The 15,882-nt window shown below is 45.0% G+C and overlaps 1 protein-coding gene and 1 pseudogene across 2 annotated transcripts in view; one reads left to right on the top strand and one right to left on the bottom strand.

Annotated features, from left to right (window-relative positions):
* The window catches only part of LOC126412787 (soluble guanylate cyclase 88E), a 122,460-nt gene that overhangs the window by 96,982 nt on the left and 9,596 nt on the right, over positions 1-15,882 (bottom strand). For both annotated transcript variants that reach the window (XM_050082561.1, XM_050082562.1), the window contains exons 2-3: positions 10,469-10,595; positions 6,326-6,480 (exon numbers count right to left, since the gene is read on the bottom strand). In XM_050082561.1, coding sequence (XP_049938518.1) covers positions 6,326-6,480; positions 10,469-10,595 — 282 coding nt within the window. The remainder of the gene's footprint in view (positions 1-6,325; positions 6,481-10,468; positions 10,596-15,882) is intronic.
* On the top strand, positions 15,608-15,724 carry LOC126413536 (5S ribosomal RNA; annotated as a pseudogene).

The raw sequence follows: 15,882 nt of genomic DNA, 5'->3' as shown, positions 1-15,882 counted from the left end.
AACGTTGTTGTGATGCCTCGTTTAAGGAGGAGAAGTGCGTACCATCACGTTTCCGACTTCGATAAAGGTCGGATTGTAGCCTATCGCGATTGCAGTTTATCGTAACGCGACATTGCTGCTCGCGTTGGTCAATATCCAATGACTGTTAGCAGAATATGGGATCGGTGGGTTCAGGGGGGTAATACGGAACGCCGTGCTGGATCACAACGGCCTCGTATCACTAGCAGTCGAGATGACAGGCATCTTATCCGCTTGGCTGTAACGGATCGTGCAGCCACGTTTCGATCCCTGAGTCAACAGATGGAGACGTTTGCAAGACAACAACCATCTGCACGAACAGTTCGACGACGTTTGTCAGCTCGGAGACCATGGCTGCGGTTACCCTTGACGTTGCATCACAGACAGGAGCGCCTGCGATGGTGTGTTCAACGACGAACCTGGGTGCACGAATGGCAAAACGTCATTTTTTCGGATGAATCCAGGGTTCTGTTTACAGCATCATGATGGTCGCATCCGTGTTTGGCGACATCGCGGTGAACGCACACTGGAATCGTGTATTCGTCATCGCCATACTGGCGTATCACCCGGCGTGATGGTATGGGGTACTATTGGTTAACGTCTCGGTCACCTCTTGTTCGCATTGACGGCAATTTGAACAGTGGACGTTACATTTCAGATGTGTTACCACCCGTGGCTCTACCCTTTATTCGATCCCTGCGAATCCCGACATTTCAGCAGGATAATGCACGACCGTACGTTGCAGGTCCTGTACGGGCCTTTCTGGATACAGAAAATGTTCGACTGCTGCTCTGGCCAGCTCATTCTCCAGATCTCTGCTCAATTGAAAACGTCTGGTCAATGGTGGCTGAGCAACTGGGTCGTCACAATACGCCAGTCACTACTCTTGTTGAACTGTGGTATCGTGTTGAAGATGCATGGGCAGCTGTACCTGTACACGCCTTCCAAGCTCTGTTCGACTCAATGCCCAGGGGTATCAAGGCCGTCATTACGGCCAGATGTGGTTGTTCTAGGTACTGATTTCTCAGGACCTATGCACCCAAATTGCGTGAAAATGTAATGACATGTCAGTTCTAGTATAATATATTTGTCCAATGAATACCCGTTTATCATCTGCATTTATTCTTGGTGTAGCAATTTTAATGGCCAGTAGTGTAGAATGAAAGCCTTTTCTTGGAACACTTCAATTTTTAAAATGATGAAATATGAATGATGTTTAGTTTGTGTGTTTGTGTATGTTTGTGTGTTTGCGTGTGTGTCTGTGTTTGTTTTAGAATGAATGATGAAGGAATTCGTGGTGCATCGCAAGTGCTACCCACAATTACTTCTCAGATAACAAAGCTAACTATCCACAGTGAGCGGTAGACATTTGTTACAAAACGTACTTCCCCTACATTACTCCTTTCCATTGCGGCACTTGCTTGACCTACACACTGCAACCCCATTTAAAATCAAACAACTTCAAATGTGTGCACTATATTGACTGTTTTTAAATTACTTGATTGCTGCACTGTTTACTTCCGATCTGGCAGAAATTGGAAGATTTCAGGCTGTCAATACTTTGTGTCTAACCACTCTAAAAATTATAATAATAATACTGTATATAGCACTATAGTAGCCCTTATGTAATTATTGCTGTGTTGTGCTGGCATTTAATTCAATTATCTGTTTCGAAGCGAGTAATTAAGCAATTTCTGGACTACTCCAGGTACTACCTGCAACTTAAAGAAGACGTTTTCTTGAGATATTTAGCATTTGTTACGTAATGTCTCTTTTTTATTGTCGGCAATGTACAGGACAAAGCACAAGGTATGTCGGTTCTAGGCGCTCATTCCGGAGCCGCGCGACTGCTACGGTCGCAGGTTCGAACCCTGCCTTGGGCATGGATGTGTGTGATGTCCTTAGGTTAGTTAGGTTTAAGTAGTTCTAAGTTCTAGGGGACTGATGACCATAGATATTAAGTCCCATAGTGCTCAGAGCCATTTGAACCATTTTTGAACAAGGTATGTATGTAGCGGGTGGACTGTGTGAGGAACTGTAATCTCTACAGTAATGCTAGTAATTGAGAAAAAGTAATTATTGATATTTACATAATCACCATTAGAGCCTTACAAATTGTGATAATAGTGATGATCCTTTGAAAATAATTGACAGAAACATAATCGAACCCCTTACTTTTTACCCCACAGAAAATTTCATTTTACCCCTGAGGCGGCAATTATCCCAGCCTGGGAACCACTGGTCTAGGTAGTGCTGGGGTCATTTAAATGGATTCAGGTATGCGAAACGTGACAGGGGAAGAGCTTTAAGGTTTCCGCTGTGTTTTGCCTGCAGTTTTCTGATACTCTCTGCTTTGTTTCACTGGAAGGCACTATTCATGCTAGGGGAGGCGACCAGCATATGTTAATAGTAATGATGATGGATGCACCTACATAAGAGCTTGACACTACGACAAAGTCACAACTGGTTTCCTATTTTCCCCCGATGGCTGGTAGGTGCTTGTTCTTCGTTGTTATATACAAGCTGATTCAGCTGCCCCTACTGCTGAGTTTTATGCAACCCGCAATCCCTTCAAAAGATTTTTCATGTTCTGGCACTTGCTATACATAAATTATTAGTCCTATAGAAAAAATGAACAGGACCTTTTTGTAGGAAATTTAATGTAGTTAAATTTTGTACTGGGATGCTTTTTCGCTAGAGGCTGCAGTTTTCGAATTATTTAAGAAACACGTAAATAAGAGACTTTTAATCGCATTTATATTAAATAACTCGAAAAATTGTTGCTTCACGCAAAAAATGTAACCCAATACTATAACTTATCTACATTAAATTTCACACAAAACAGTCGTGTTTATTTTTTATGTAGGATTAATAGTCTGCACATAGGGGACGGCAGAATACGAAAATATTGCACATGGTATTTGATGGTGTTGTAAGCTGTATAAAAATCCAGTAGTAGGGACACCTGAATCGCCCTGTATATTACTTCAGTTATCAACTTCATATATAAGTAGTATACAGTACTTACTATACACTTCTGTAGAATAAACACCTTCTAAACCTCAGCTGCATCGTCCCAGAAGATTATGACGTAGGAAAGTACTGAGTGACAGTAGTCAAAGTACGCCAGCAATCCCACATGCATGTCAACACAATGAGAGAAATATATTTATGCAGAACTGAGCCTTCGTGTCAGCTTATCGACCACAGTTTTTTTATCCATTTGGGTGCTTAGGAATTTCACACATGGAGCAAATACGATGTTAGAGAAATATTATATTACAAACCTCGTCGGTGTGCTCAACCTATCGGCAACATATTATCATCTGGGGTACGATGGGGTAAGAGTAGCAGGTATCTAAGAATGGCTTGGCTTTACGTTGTATTCCCTTGTTTGAGAAACATTCACATTAACTGTTTATTTTAATAAGAGCGACTGAGGCTACACTTCAACATTCTTGTCTATCAAAACGTCTATCGTGATTTGTCGTTTGTAGGTTTGTCAAAGTGTTCATATTGGAAAATTTTTCTAGTTAATCTGATCAGGAGTGGAGAAACAGTTACTAGCAACTCCATCTCCCAACAACACTACTCGCAACGGTATACAACACAGAAACTTGTTTCAAATACTCACACGTAAAAAAACGGAATCACTGCACGCCAGTTGGCATATATCTTTCATTAACATAAAGCTATTTGTTCATTTCAGCTGCTGTACCCAGTAAAAAATTCTTTCAGGGAGCCATGTGGATTGACACGTGCTCATAGATTACTTCCAGGGAAGATGATGGGCCATTTACAGAAAAAGAAGCACCTTAATCTGATGTGCTGCTACTTGTTGACAAAAGTTTGTTCCTGATGGCTTACATCTTTGATGTCGTTCATGATATACACTCATGCTCATAAATTAAGGATAATGCCGACACATGGTGAAACAACGCTCTGGTGGGTGGTTTGCGGGTTTAAATCACCTCGGGGTATGACCATGCGGTGCATTTGACCTGCGGTCGTCGCATGGTGGCGCTGCCAGCAGTCCACATATGCAGAGGTGTGTCGGTGCATGTCAGAGTACAGTGCAGCGAGTAAGTGTGCAGATGTTTTCAGATGTGCTAATGCTGACTGTGTGTTGAAAATGGCCCAAAGAACACATATTGATGACGTTTGAGGGGTAGAATGCTAGGGCGACTGGAGGGTTGTCAAACACAGCAGGTTGTAGCACGGGCCCTCTGTGTGCCACAAAGTGTGATCTCAAGATTATGGCAACGATTCCAGCAGACAGGAAACGTGCCCGGGGACTACAGTATGGGACGTCCAGAGTGTACAGTATCACAAGAAGACCGATATCTCACCATCAGTGCCCGCAGACGGCCACGGAGTACTGCAGGTAGCCTTGCTCGGGACCTTACCGCAGCCACTGGAACAGTTGTCTCCAGACACACAGTCTACAGACGACTGAACAGACATGGTTTATTCGCCCGGAGACCTGCAAGGTGCATTCCACTGACCTCTGATTACAGGAGAGCCCCTAAAGTCGGGTGTCAAGAACACAGTACGTGGTCATTGGAACAATGGTCCCCGGTTATGTTCACGGACGAGTGCAGGTATAGTCTGAACAGTGATTCTCACCGGGTTTACATCTGGCGTGAACCAGGAACCAGATACCAACCCCTTAATGTCCTTGAAAGGAACCTGTATTGAGGTCGTGGTTTGATGGCGTGGGGTGGGATTATGATTGGTGCACGTACACCCCTGCATGTCTTTGACAGAGAACTGTAACAGGTCAGGTGTATCGTGACGTCATTTTGCACCAGTATGTCCACCTTTTCAGGGTTGCAGTGGGTCCTACCTTCCTCTTGATGGATGATATCGCACAGCCCCACCGAGCTGCCATCGTGGAGGAGTACCTTGAAACAGAAGATATCAGGCGAATGGAGTGGCCTGCCTGTTCTCCAGACCTAAACTCCATCGAGCACGTCTGGGATACTCTCGGTCGACGTATCGCTGCACGTCTTTAAACCCCCACGACACTTCAGGAGCTCCGACAGGCATTGGTGCAAGAATGGGAGGCTGTACCCCAGCAGCTGCTCAACCACGTGATCCAGAGTATGCCAACCCGTTGTGCGGCCTGTGTACGTGTGCATGGTGATCATATCCCATATTGATGTCGGGATACATACAGCAGGAAACAGTGGCGTCTTGTAGCACATGTGTTTCGGGACGGTTTTCTCAACTTATCACCAATACCGTGGACTAATAGATCTGTGTCGTGTGTGTTTCCTATGTGACTATGCTATTAGCGACAGTTTTGTGTAGTACCACGTTGTGTGGCACCAAATTCTGTAATTATTCTTAATATATGAACATGAGTGTAGCTGCAGTTTGGCTTACCTTATTATCAGTTCTACAGTGAAGAGTGTGAGTGGCCTTTCTGATATAGTTTGCAGGGTAACAGATTTTTGTTTTACCTCCCTCGCTAGCCGTATGATGTAGACTAGGCCGTATGCCATAGCCGTATGACTAGGTCCTCCAGACGGTCCTACTGTGTAGGAGTATCTATGGTCTCGATGATCTGTTCCATGATTTAGTAGTCTTACTGCTTGGATACCTCATCTGTTTCATGCTGTATTTGGCTTATGGCTTGCTACTTTGGTCTGTCCAATTGTTTAGTAAGCCTATGGATTATCTTCCTAATCTGTTCCATTAGTGTAGCAGGGTTAAGGGTTACCTTTCTGATCAGCCCCATGGTATAATTGGCCTAAAGAGTACCTCACTGCTCTGACTCGTGGTTTAGTGCACTTGTTCTTCGTTGATCCATTATTGATCGTGGGACGACGGCTGGCTAGAACTTCTTGATGCAATAATTTACCAACAGACGTACGATTTGTAGAAGTTTATTTTATTTTATGAACTTCTATGTGCTACCAGTGACGGCATTACATTGATGCTATCTTCAGGCCCCACTCGTCATAGTCATAAAATCGCTATACACGGAAAGAGCCATATAACTGGATCCGTGAATCAATCGTCCAGCAACAGCTGAAGATGGCATCAATGTAATGCCGAAACTGGTAGCACATAGAAGTTCATAAAATAAAATAAACTTCTACAAATCATACGGCTGTTGGTAAATTATTGCATCAAGTAGTACACTTATGGTTTACCTTCCTGATCCGTCCAATGGCGTAGTACACTTGTGGCTTACGTCCCTCAACCCATGGTTTATAGCTTACCGGTTTACCTTCCTGATCTGCCCAATGGCGTAGTACACTTATGGCTTACGTCCCTCAACCCATGGTTCATAGCTTACCTCTCTGATCTGCCCCATGGTGTAGTAGACGAAGCCGCGTCGCTTACTGCGGTAGTGCAGGGTTAAGCCGTGGCGCGTCTCGTTCTCACAGATGAAGGATGGCGCGCGCATGCGTGGGTACGAGAATTTCAGGTACTCGTGGAGGTTGTCCAGACCTGCGCAGAAACATTCGGCAAGAGATTCCAGTTCTGACTGTACCTTAAAGAATATAACAGACAGTCAAATGAAAACGAGACAGATGGAAAAAAGTAAGTAAACTGTATTTTATTTCAAAAGAAACCACTATTACTGTTCATTTGTTTACGCTTGTAAGATAACACGGCCACTGAATTCATGGGAAAATGTTTGTGGTTGCCTGCAGAACCACGACTGTATCCAGCCATACACCTCTTCATCTGAAGCGAACTGAAGGCCCTGAACGTCTTTCTACAGGAAATAAAAAATATGGAAATCGCGCGGGGAGAGATCTGTACGGTAAGGATGAAGTATAAGGGCTTCCCACCGAAATTTCTGCAGTGTAGTTGAAACAATCTTGGGAAGATATGCCCCCCCCCCCTCCGAGAAAGATATCCATTACTGAGGAACGCATGTGCAGAATAACATACCTGCAGCTAAAAAAGTTGAGCTTCTGATAAAGTGTTTATAGGGGAAAGGGGTATATCTTTCCCCCCTCCCCCCGATTCATATTTTTCTAACTTCATGCGTTGATAATGCCGTCGAGTTGTATCTCTGTTCTGCGGAACAAGGTCTGTTGGAAGTTCAGGCTGCTTTGCGTAGGCTGGAATGTGGATGGGGTCGTAGGAACCAACATATTTAGATCAGTTTAGCAACCGAAAATGTTTTGGGTTAGCATCACATTTTGTTTACGATTAAATTCGCATATAATGCATGGTCTTGCGATTTCGTTATTCGTAGTCCTAGTCAGACCACGTGCCATCAGCATAGTCGTTTTTGTATAGGTCAGTCTCTCCCCCTTGGCCAACAAGTTAATCTACGTGAGTTCGAGGAGAGCTCAACTGTCGTAGAGTGTAATTTGAATGAGTTTGGTCAGGTGTAACAGTTTTTTACGTATAATGAGTCACAGGCCCAGTACGGGTTCCTAGTAACCTAAATTTCACAAATCATTTCTCACTTAACTTCCTTTAGGGAACTAACAACATAATCTTGATTGCGGTTCCCATTGGCCCATCGACTTTTTACTATCATTGTCCTCTTAAGTATTCTTTTTCTTGTACTGACCACCATGTGTACTTGAATCTGTGATTCGTGGTTAGGACTCCTTCCTATTAGAGAGAGCTAAATATAACGAGTAAAGCGAACGCCTATTTCGATGTTATCAGTTTCACAGAATTAATTTTATGGGAATTAATGTGTCTTTTGAGAACTGTCTCCGATCCCATTGCCTGTCCCTAGCTTACTTCTCTAACTGCATGGTGCAAATTTACAAAGTTTAGCGGAGCCCTGTGTATCCACATGTTGCGATCTCAAGTGCTATGGACTGAGCTTTCATCCTTTGAGACGTCCTGTAATCATACGACTCTTTTTGTATTGGAACAGCATGCAGTGTTTTCCTTTAATATGCCTCTTGTGTGATTGACTATTTAGTACAGTTCAGAAGTATTCATTTCCCATCAATCCTCTCGAGAAGTCTTTGCTGTTGATTACATTAATGGAATGTGTCAATTTTTCCATGTATGTACAGAGGACCACGTAGAATCAATACTTGACCATGGTGTCTCCTTCATGTACTACAATGAAGAGCCAAAGAAACTCGTACACCTGCCTAATATCGTTTAGGGCATCTGAGAGAACACAGAAGTGTCGCAACACGACGTAGCATGGACTCGACTAATGTCTGAAGCAGTGCTGACACCATCAGTCCTCCAGGGCTGTCCACAAATCCGTAAGAGTAAGAGGGGGTGGAGATATCTTCTGTACAGCACATTGCAAGGCATCAAAGATATGCTCAATAATTTTCGTATCTGGGGAGTTTGGTGGCGAGCGGAAATGGCAAGGCATCAAAGATATGCTCAATAATTTTCGTATCTGGGGAGTTTGGTGGCGAGCGGAAATGTTTAAACTCAAAAGAGTGTTCCTGGAGCCACTCTGTAGCAATTCTGGACGTGTTGGGTGTCGCATTGTCCTGCTGGAATTGCCAAGTCCGTCGAAATGCACAATGGATATGTATGGATGTGGTGGTGATCAGACAGGATACTTACGTATGTGTCCCCTGTCAGAGTCGTATCTAGACATATCAGGGATCCTATATTATTTCAACTGCACACGACCCACACCATTACAGAGCTCCACCAGCTTGAACAGTCCCCTGCTGACATGCAGGATCCATGGATTCATGAGGTTGTCTCCATATCCGTGCACGTTCATCCCCTCGATACAATTTGAAACGAGAGTCGTCAAACCAGGCAACATGTTTCTAGTCATCAACAGTCCAATGTCGATGTTGACGGGCCCAGGCGAGGCGTAAAGCTTTGTGTCGTGCAGTCATTGGGAGTACACGAGGGGGCCTTCGACTCCGAAAGCCCATATCGATTATGTTTCTTTGAATGATTCGCACGCTGACACTTGTTGATGGCCCAGCACTGAAATCTGCAGAAATTTGCGGAAGGGTTGCACTTCTGTCACGTTGAGCGATTCTGTTCAGTCGTTGTTGGTCCCTTTCTTGCAGGATCGGCGCCTGAGATTTGATGTTTTACCGGATTCCTAATATTAACGGTACACTCGTAAAATGGTCGTACGGGAAAATCCATACTTCATCGCTACCTCCGATATGCTGTGTCCCATCGCTCGTGGGCCGAGTATAAAACCACGTTCAAACTCACTTAAATCTTGATAACTTGGGATTGTAGCAGCAGTGACCGATGTAACAACTCAGCCAGACACGTGTTGTCTTATGTGGCGTTACCGACCGCAGCGCCGTACTCTGCCTGTTTACATATCTCTGTATTTTAGCAAAGTGAAGAGGCCTCCGTTTCATCCTCTTCCATATGGCATCACTCTGATGCGGTATGGAGGGGCATGGGGTCAGCACACCAGCCTACAGACCATTATCGACATTTAGAGCTAGGAGTCGTCACTACTCGGTCAAAAAGCTGCTCAGTGGGCATCTCTATACTGAGTCCACTCTGGGCCAGTTTCTGCCACGAACCGTTACGGAAACGAAAAGGCAGTCCATGGAGTGGCATCATCTTCATTCAACACAAAAGAAGAAATTCAAGTCAACCCCCTCTGCCGGAAAAGTCATGGTGGCAGTTTTCTGGGATTGTGATGGCGTCATTCTCGTGGATGTGATACCAAGATGGTCAATCTTCAATTCAGAGGCATACTTGAAGGCTCTGAATAAACTCAAGAACCGTTTCCGACGTGTTCCATTGGATAAGAATCCAGCAGAAATCTTGCTCCAACACGATAATGGACGCCCACACACAAGTCTGAGAACCGGGCAACACATCGTCAAATTGAGTTGAACATCATTGCCTCATCCACCCCACAGTCGAGACCTGGCACCATCGGACTTTCATCTCCTTGAGCTGCTTAAAGATTCTCTACGGGGAACAAACATTGAAGATGACGAGAGTGTAAGTCATGCAGTGAAAACATAGTTGCGCCTACAGGAAAAGAGCTTTTACCGGCAGGGAATACATGCTCTTACACAACATTGGCGTACGGCTATAGAACGTGATGGAGACTACTTAGAAAAATAGGACATGGACAAGACATGTTGATGTATATTGTCACCGGATTCTGACTCTTAACAATAAATATGTTCTGAGAAAAAAAATGTTGGGCATTACTTAGCGAACGACCCTCGTATTTATCTATCTATCTATCTACCTATCTATCTATCTACACTTCAAAACAGGGACCAACTGACATCTTGCTGGCAACACGTACTCTTACATGAGATATTAAAGGTCTAACGAACCGCTTATAATCTTTTATCACATGCCTGTCTGATGCAGATCGCTTATGTTTTTCAGTACAATCGGCACCACTCCGGTTTGTGGGAAAATGATTTCGGACAATTTGCTTACCCCTTTTTTAATGCAAACATGCTTAGCCTTTAGACCATGGCGTACGTCAACAGCCTCTGACGTGGAGTAGGAGGGGAGACAGGTGACGTACCGTTGAGGAAGTCCCTCATGTGGCGACCCAGTACGGAGAGGACCCGGTCGTAGCCGTACTGGCTGACGAAGCCCACAAAGTGCACTCCCATCTGGTCGAAGAACTCGCGCTCCGTAATTCCCAGCACCTGCAACGGAACGCCGCCACACCTGAAAATTGCTGTCTCTCACTCGAGGCGCTGGATTAGCATTGCCTTGCGTCTCGTGTGGAGATCAGTTCAAATGCGCGTGCACGTGTGCACACGCACGCACACGCCCACGCACACACACAAACACAAACACACACACACACACACACACACACACACACACACACACACATTATACAGGATGGAATGCCTAATATTTTCACCTCAGATTAAAATCAAATGGCTCTGAGCACTACGGGACTTAACTTCTGAGGTCATCAGTCCCCTAGAACTACTTAAACCTAACTAACCTAAGGACATCACACACATCCATGCCAGAGTCAGGAATCGAACCTGCGTCCGTAGCGGTCGCGCGGTTCCAGACTGAAGCGCATAGAAACACTCGGCCACACTGGCCGGCTCACCTCAGATTACTTTTGGGCCGTTAAAGACATTTTCTTGGGACGTTGATTCCCACACATATCGCGGTCGAAGATGGCGGTTTGCAGTGGAAAGAGCATCAGGAAGACGTTCTGGACAACCTGCGGTGCTGTAGATACCGCCTAGGCGATTCAACGCTCCTCGACGGATAGCAAGGCTCTATAACCCTCCTGAAAGTGATTTCAACCGTTTGGAGTGGAGTGCGACTACAATTTCTGCTCCGGTGCGCAGGGTGGAATCACTAGGTACCGCTCAGATCTCAGATCCATTCGACGAAATCTGAACATGATTCGAAGCAACAGACTGTCCTTTAATTGTATTGCGCTATATAGTATGGATAGACATACGTAGGTAAAAGGAATGTAACTGGGAAGAAACCTTGGGTAACAGAAGAAATTCTTCAACTGATCAACGTAAGACGGGTATACAGCGTTATAAGTCATTTATGAATGAACTTAATGGAAAGTGCAGAGAAGCCAACCCTAAATAGCGGCAGGAAACATGAGACTAAATCTAAAAAGAAACAGTCATCCGAAGGACTAATTCAGCATACCAAAAAAAATTACAATAACCTTTGGGGAAATTTGAAGGAAGGGTGTCAACGTTATAACTGCAAATGGAAATCCACAGTCAAATTCAGAGGAAACAGTAGGCAGGTGAAAGGGTACACTGAAATCGTCTACGGTCGGGAGGAACTGTTTGATGACGAGACAGAAAAAGAAATGAGAGTCGATATGGAAGATATGAAGGATCTAGTATTAAAGTGGGAATTTAAATGAGCTCTGGAAGACTCGGGATCAAATAAGGCATAAGGGACAAATTTTCTTCGAAATTTCTGAAATCATCAGTTTAAGTGGCGACCAAACGATTATTCAATTTGCTGTGTAGCATATATTAGACTAGAGACATACCATCAGACTTTCAGAAAAATATCATGTAAAAAATCCCGAAGATAGCAAGGGCAAACAAGAATGACAACTATCGCATAACCAGCTTAACAGCTCATGCAGCCAAGTTTGTGTTAAGAAAAACATATAGAAGATTGGAGAAGAAAACTGAGAACTTGTTAAATGGTGGTCAGTTTGGCTTTAGGGAAGATGAAGGCACCAGAGAGGAAGTTCTGACGTTCTTCTTGATAATTAGAAGCAAGAATTACGTGAAAAGAAGACACATTCATAGCATTTATAGACCTAGAAGAAGTGTTCGACACTGCAGGATGTTCCAAGATGTTTTAAATTCTGAGAGAAACAGAAGTGAGCTGTAGGGAAAGATGGATAATATATAATGTGTACAAGAACTTAGAAGGAACAATAAGATTGGAAGACGAGGAACGAAGTGCTCTCATTAAAAAGTGTATAAGACAGGGAAGCAGTCATTCGTCCCTATTTTTTAATCTGTACATCTAAGAGCAATGACGGAAATAAAATAAAGCTTCAAGAGTGCGGTTAAAATTCTAGGTGAAAGGCTGTAACTGATAAGACTCGAAGATGAAATTGACAGTTTAACGGATACAGAGTATGGCTTGAGAGTAAACTGAAGAAAGACGGAAATAACGACGAGTAGCAGAAATGAGATCAGTGGTAAATTTAAAATCAAAACTGGGGACCATAAAGTAGATGAAATTAATGAATTCTGCTACCTTGGAAGCAAAATGACATAAGAAGGACGAAGCAAGTAGTAAATAAAATGTAGAATAGCACAGGCAAAGAAGATATTCTTGGCCAAAATAACTCTGGTAGTATGAAACATCGATCTTAATTAGGGGAAGAAATTTATGAAAATGTATGTTTGGAGCACAGCATTGTATGGTAGTTAATCATTTTGGAAAATCTGAATGGAAGAGACTCGAAGCACTGAAGTGTCGTGATCTAGAAGGATGCTGATAATTCGATGGAGTGAGAAGGAATGAAGAAGTTCTGCACAGAGTCGGCGAAGAAACTGACATACGAAAAATAGAAATGAGAAGAAAGGACAGAATGATAGAATATGTGTTAAGACGTCAAGGAAAAACTTTGATGTTGCTATAGGGAACTGTAGAGGGTAAAAACTGTAGGGAAAGGCTGAGGTTGGAAGTACGGCCAGGTAATGTAGAGTAATCCACCGTTTCTTAGTGTGCCATGGAATCATAGGGATACAGGAATGTGTGCAGCAAAAATTCTATTTACTGGCGACACTGCCGTGACCACAGACAAGAGAAGCATCCTAGATGGTCTGTCAAAAGGAGGGAGAATTCCAGTCAGATCCGTTGACACCTACTCACTCCCCACTGGAAACGTCTGCCCCCCCCCCCAGCCCCCTCGCCCCGCCCCAAATTCCGGACCATTACTCGACCAGCCAGAAGCGAACTGTTAAGAGGTGATGACAAACCTAATGAAACAATAACATTAATAACATCACAATTATCTGTAACATCGATTACACGCTGACGCAGACCAAAAAGAGGTCATCCCCAGGAAACATCGTGCGAATATCGTGCAACCCTGCCTCTAGCATTGATAGTGGCCTCAATGCGGCAAGGAAGAGAGTCTGCAAGTTTGTTCATGTGTGCCATATCCGGTTCAGTCCACTTATAGATGATGGACCCAAATATTCCCAGAAATTTCCTGTGGAATTGAGATCGGATGATTTCGCGGGAAAGCTGAGGTGTATAGAGTGTATGGGTGTCAAACCAGAAACTTACACGTGCAGCCCTGTTGAAACGACTGTTTTCATCTTGGAAGACAGGAGTATCATCAGCATAGTCATTGGAGAAGTAAAGAAAGGGGAACATTTAATCACTGGGAATGTACAAATAATCATTCCCGTTCATGTTCATGGTAACCTGAATGAGTGGGGCGCAGAACACTACAGAAGCACTTCTGCACTTTACATTAAATGTGGGTTGAATGCCTCACTGGACCATCGGTGCATTCGACATATGATTCAAAAATAAGGTAAATGTGATTCGTCGGGGCACACTATTCCTCTCCACTCAGGTACTGTCCAGTTTCTGTGCGGTTTGGCCCATTAAGATGTGCAATATTATTTGATGCCGTAAACAATGACGTTTTTTGTAAGGTATCACACCGTAAAAGTCAATTGCATGCAGTTTCCCTCACATTATTCGCTTATAAACTAGTTGAGATGGACCTGAAAGCAGCAATTCGCGTCGGGTTTGAAGCCGATTGTCTACATTTATATCACTACTCTCGAATTTAGAATTAAGAGGGTTAGCAAAACCACTTGCAGACTATTTTTCGACCGTTCCACTGTCGAATAGCATTCGGGTAAAATGAGCACCAGAATCTTTCACGTGAGCTCTAATATGTCGTACTTTATTACAATGACCATTGTGGCGTGTGTAGGGCCCCTGAATATTCGGTCACCAAGTTGACGGATATGCTTCGTGGGCCAGGAACGGCCCCTGTCTCGCCTTCGATGTTGTTTGTCAGCAGAAGAGTCGCTGAGCTGTTTGCAGCCAAGCCTCCTGCAGCCGCCACAATCCTCTGGGGGGGGGGGGGGGGGGGGGCGAAAGCCTCTCCGTTACCTGGCGTGTAGGCTGCGGTAAACAGCGCTGCAGTCGCAGGCATCTGTTTGCATCCGCATGGTCACGTGCCCACGTAATAGTGTGCCTGTGGTCTTCCGCGGGCGGGTACTTAGGTCGCCGCTCAGACGCCAGTGAAGCATGGGGAAATGTACCCGCCAGCCGCGTCAAGCGTCCAGACGAAAATCCTGCACCGAGTGTTCTATGTTCCTACTACTTCCCAGCACACTACCTGCGTGACATAGCTGGCGGACCTTACTGTCTTGATAGATGCCAACGCTTGGCAGGAAGACTCTACACCAAGTAGAGTCTCATCCACCAATTCGGGACGAGGAACGGCGACCGTGACTGCTACAAGCGGGTAGTGATGCTATGCCATCGGTAGGCAGAGCCCACCGACGCTGAATTTACCTCATGTAAGACAGGCGCCTACAACGACGCCAGACACACGAAGTTCCTAACCATGTATAACATCTCAAGGCTGCGATAAGTTCGTTTTGGATTTACCATCCTGACCCGAAGAAGCAAGCCTACCTAACTGCCGCGTGAGCCACTTCCGCCACTCTCGAGTCTTCGCTACGAACCAAAACGCCTGCCGCTGGTGTTACCAGTCAGACACCGCCGTTTAGCCCTTGCCGTGAGCCGCTCTCGAGGGCCTGCACCTGGACTAACCAAAAGCCACCGCCATATGGGACCTCGTCGCTTATCGTTACAACAGCTGGTTACTGAAACTTCCTCGCAGATGAAGTGCCGGACCGAGACTCGAACTCAGGACCTTTGCCTTTCGCAGTCAAGTGCTCTAGGTAGCAGATGAGATACTGGCAGAAGTAAAACTGTGAGGACGGGGCGTGAGTCGTGCTGGGTACCTCAGTTGGTAGAGCACTTGCCCGCGAAAGGCAAAGGTCCTGAGCTCGAGTGTCGGTCCGGCACACAGTTTTAATCTGCCAGGAAGTTTCATATCAGTGCACACTCCACTGCCGAGTGAAAATCTCATTCTGGAAGCTGGTTACTCATCGGTAGACTATCCACGACCCCATAGCCTCAGGGAGGCAACGGCCTTGCCGCTGTGGATACACCGGTTCCGTCAGATCACCGAAGTTAAGCGCTGTCGGGCGTGGCTGGCACTTGGATGGGTGACCGTCAGGGCCGCCATGCGCTGTTGCCATTTTTCGGGGTGCACTTAGTCTGATGATGCCAACTGAGGTGCTACTCGACCGAATAGTAGCGGCTTCGGTCAAAGAAAATCATCATAACGACCAGGAGAGCTGTGTGCTGACCACACGCATCTCCTATCCGCATCCTGAGCTGAGGATGACACGGCGG

Source organism: Schistocerca serialis, chromosome 7, assembly GCF_023864345.2.
Source record: "Schistocerca serialis cubense isolate TAMUIC-IGC-003099 chromosome 7, iqSchSeri2.2, whole genome shotgun sequence".
In the NCBI taxonomy this organism is placed as follows: Eukaryota; Metazoa; Arthropoda; class Insecta; order Orthoptera; family Acrididae; genus Schistocerca; species Schistocerca serialis.
Note: the sequence above shows the minus strand (reverse complement) of the source record. Positions and strands in the feature narration are given on the sequence as shown.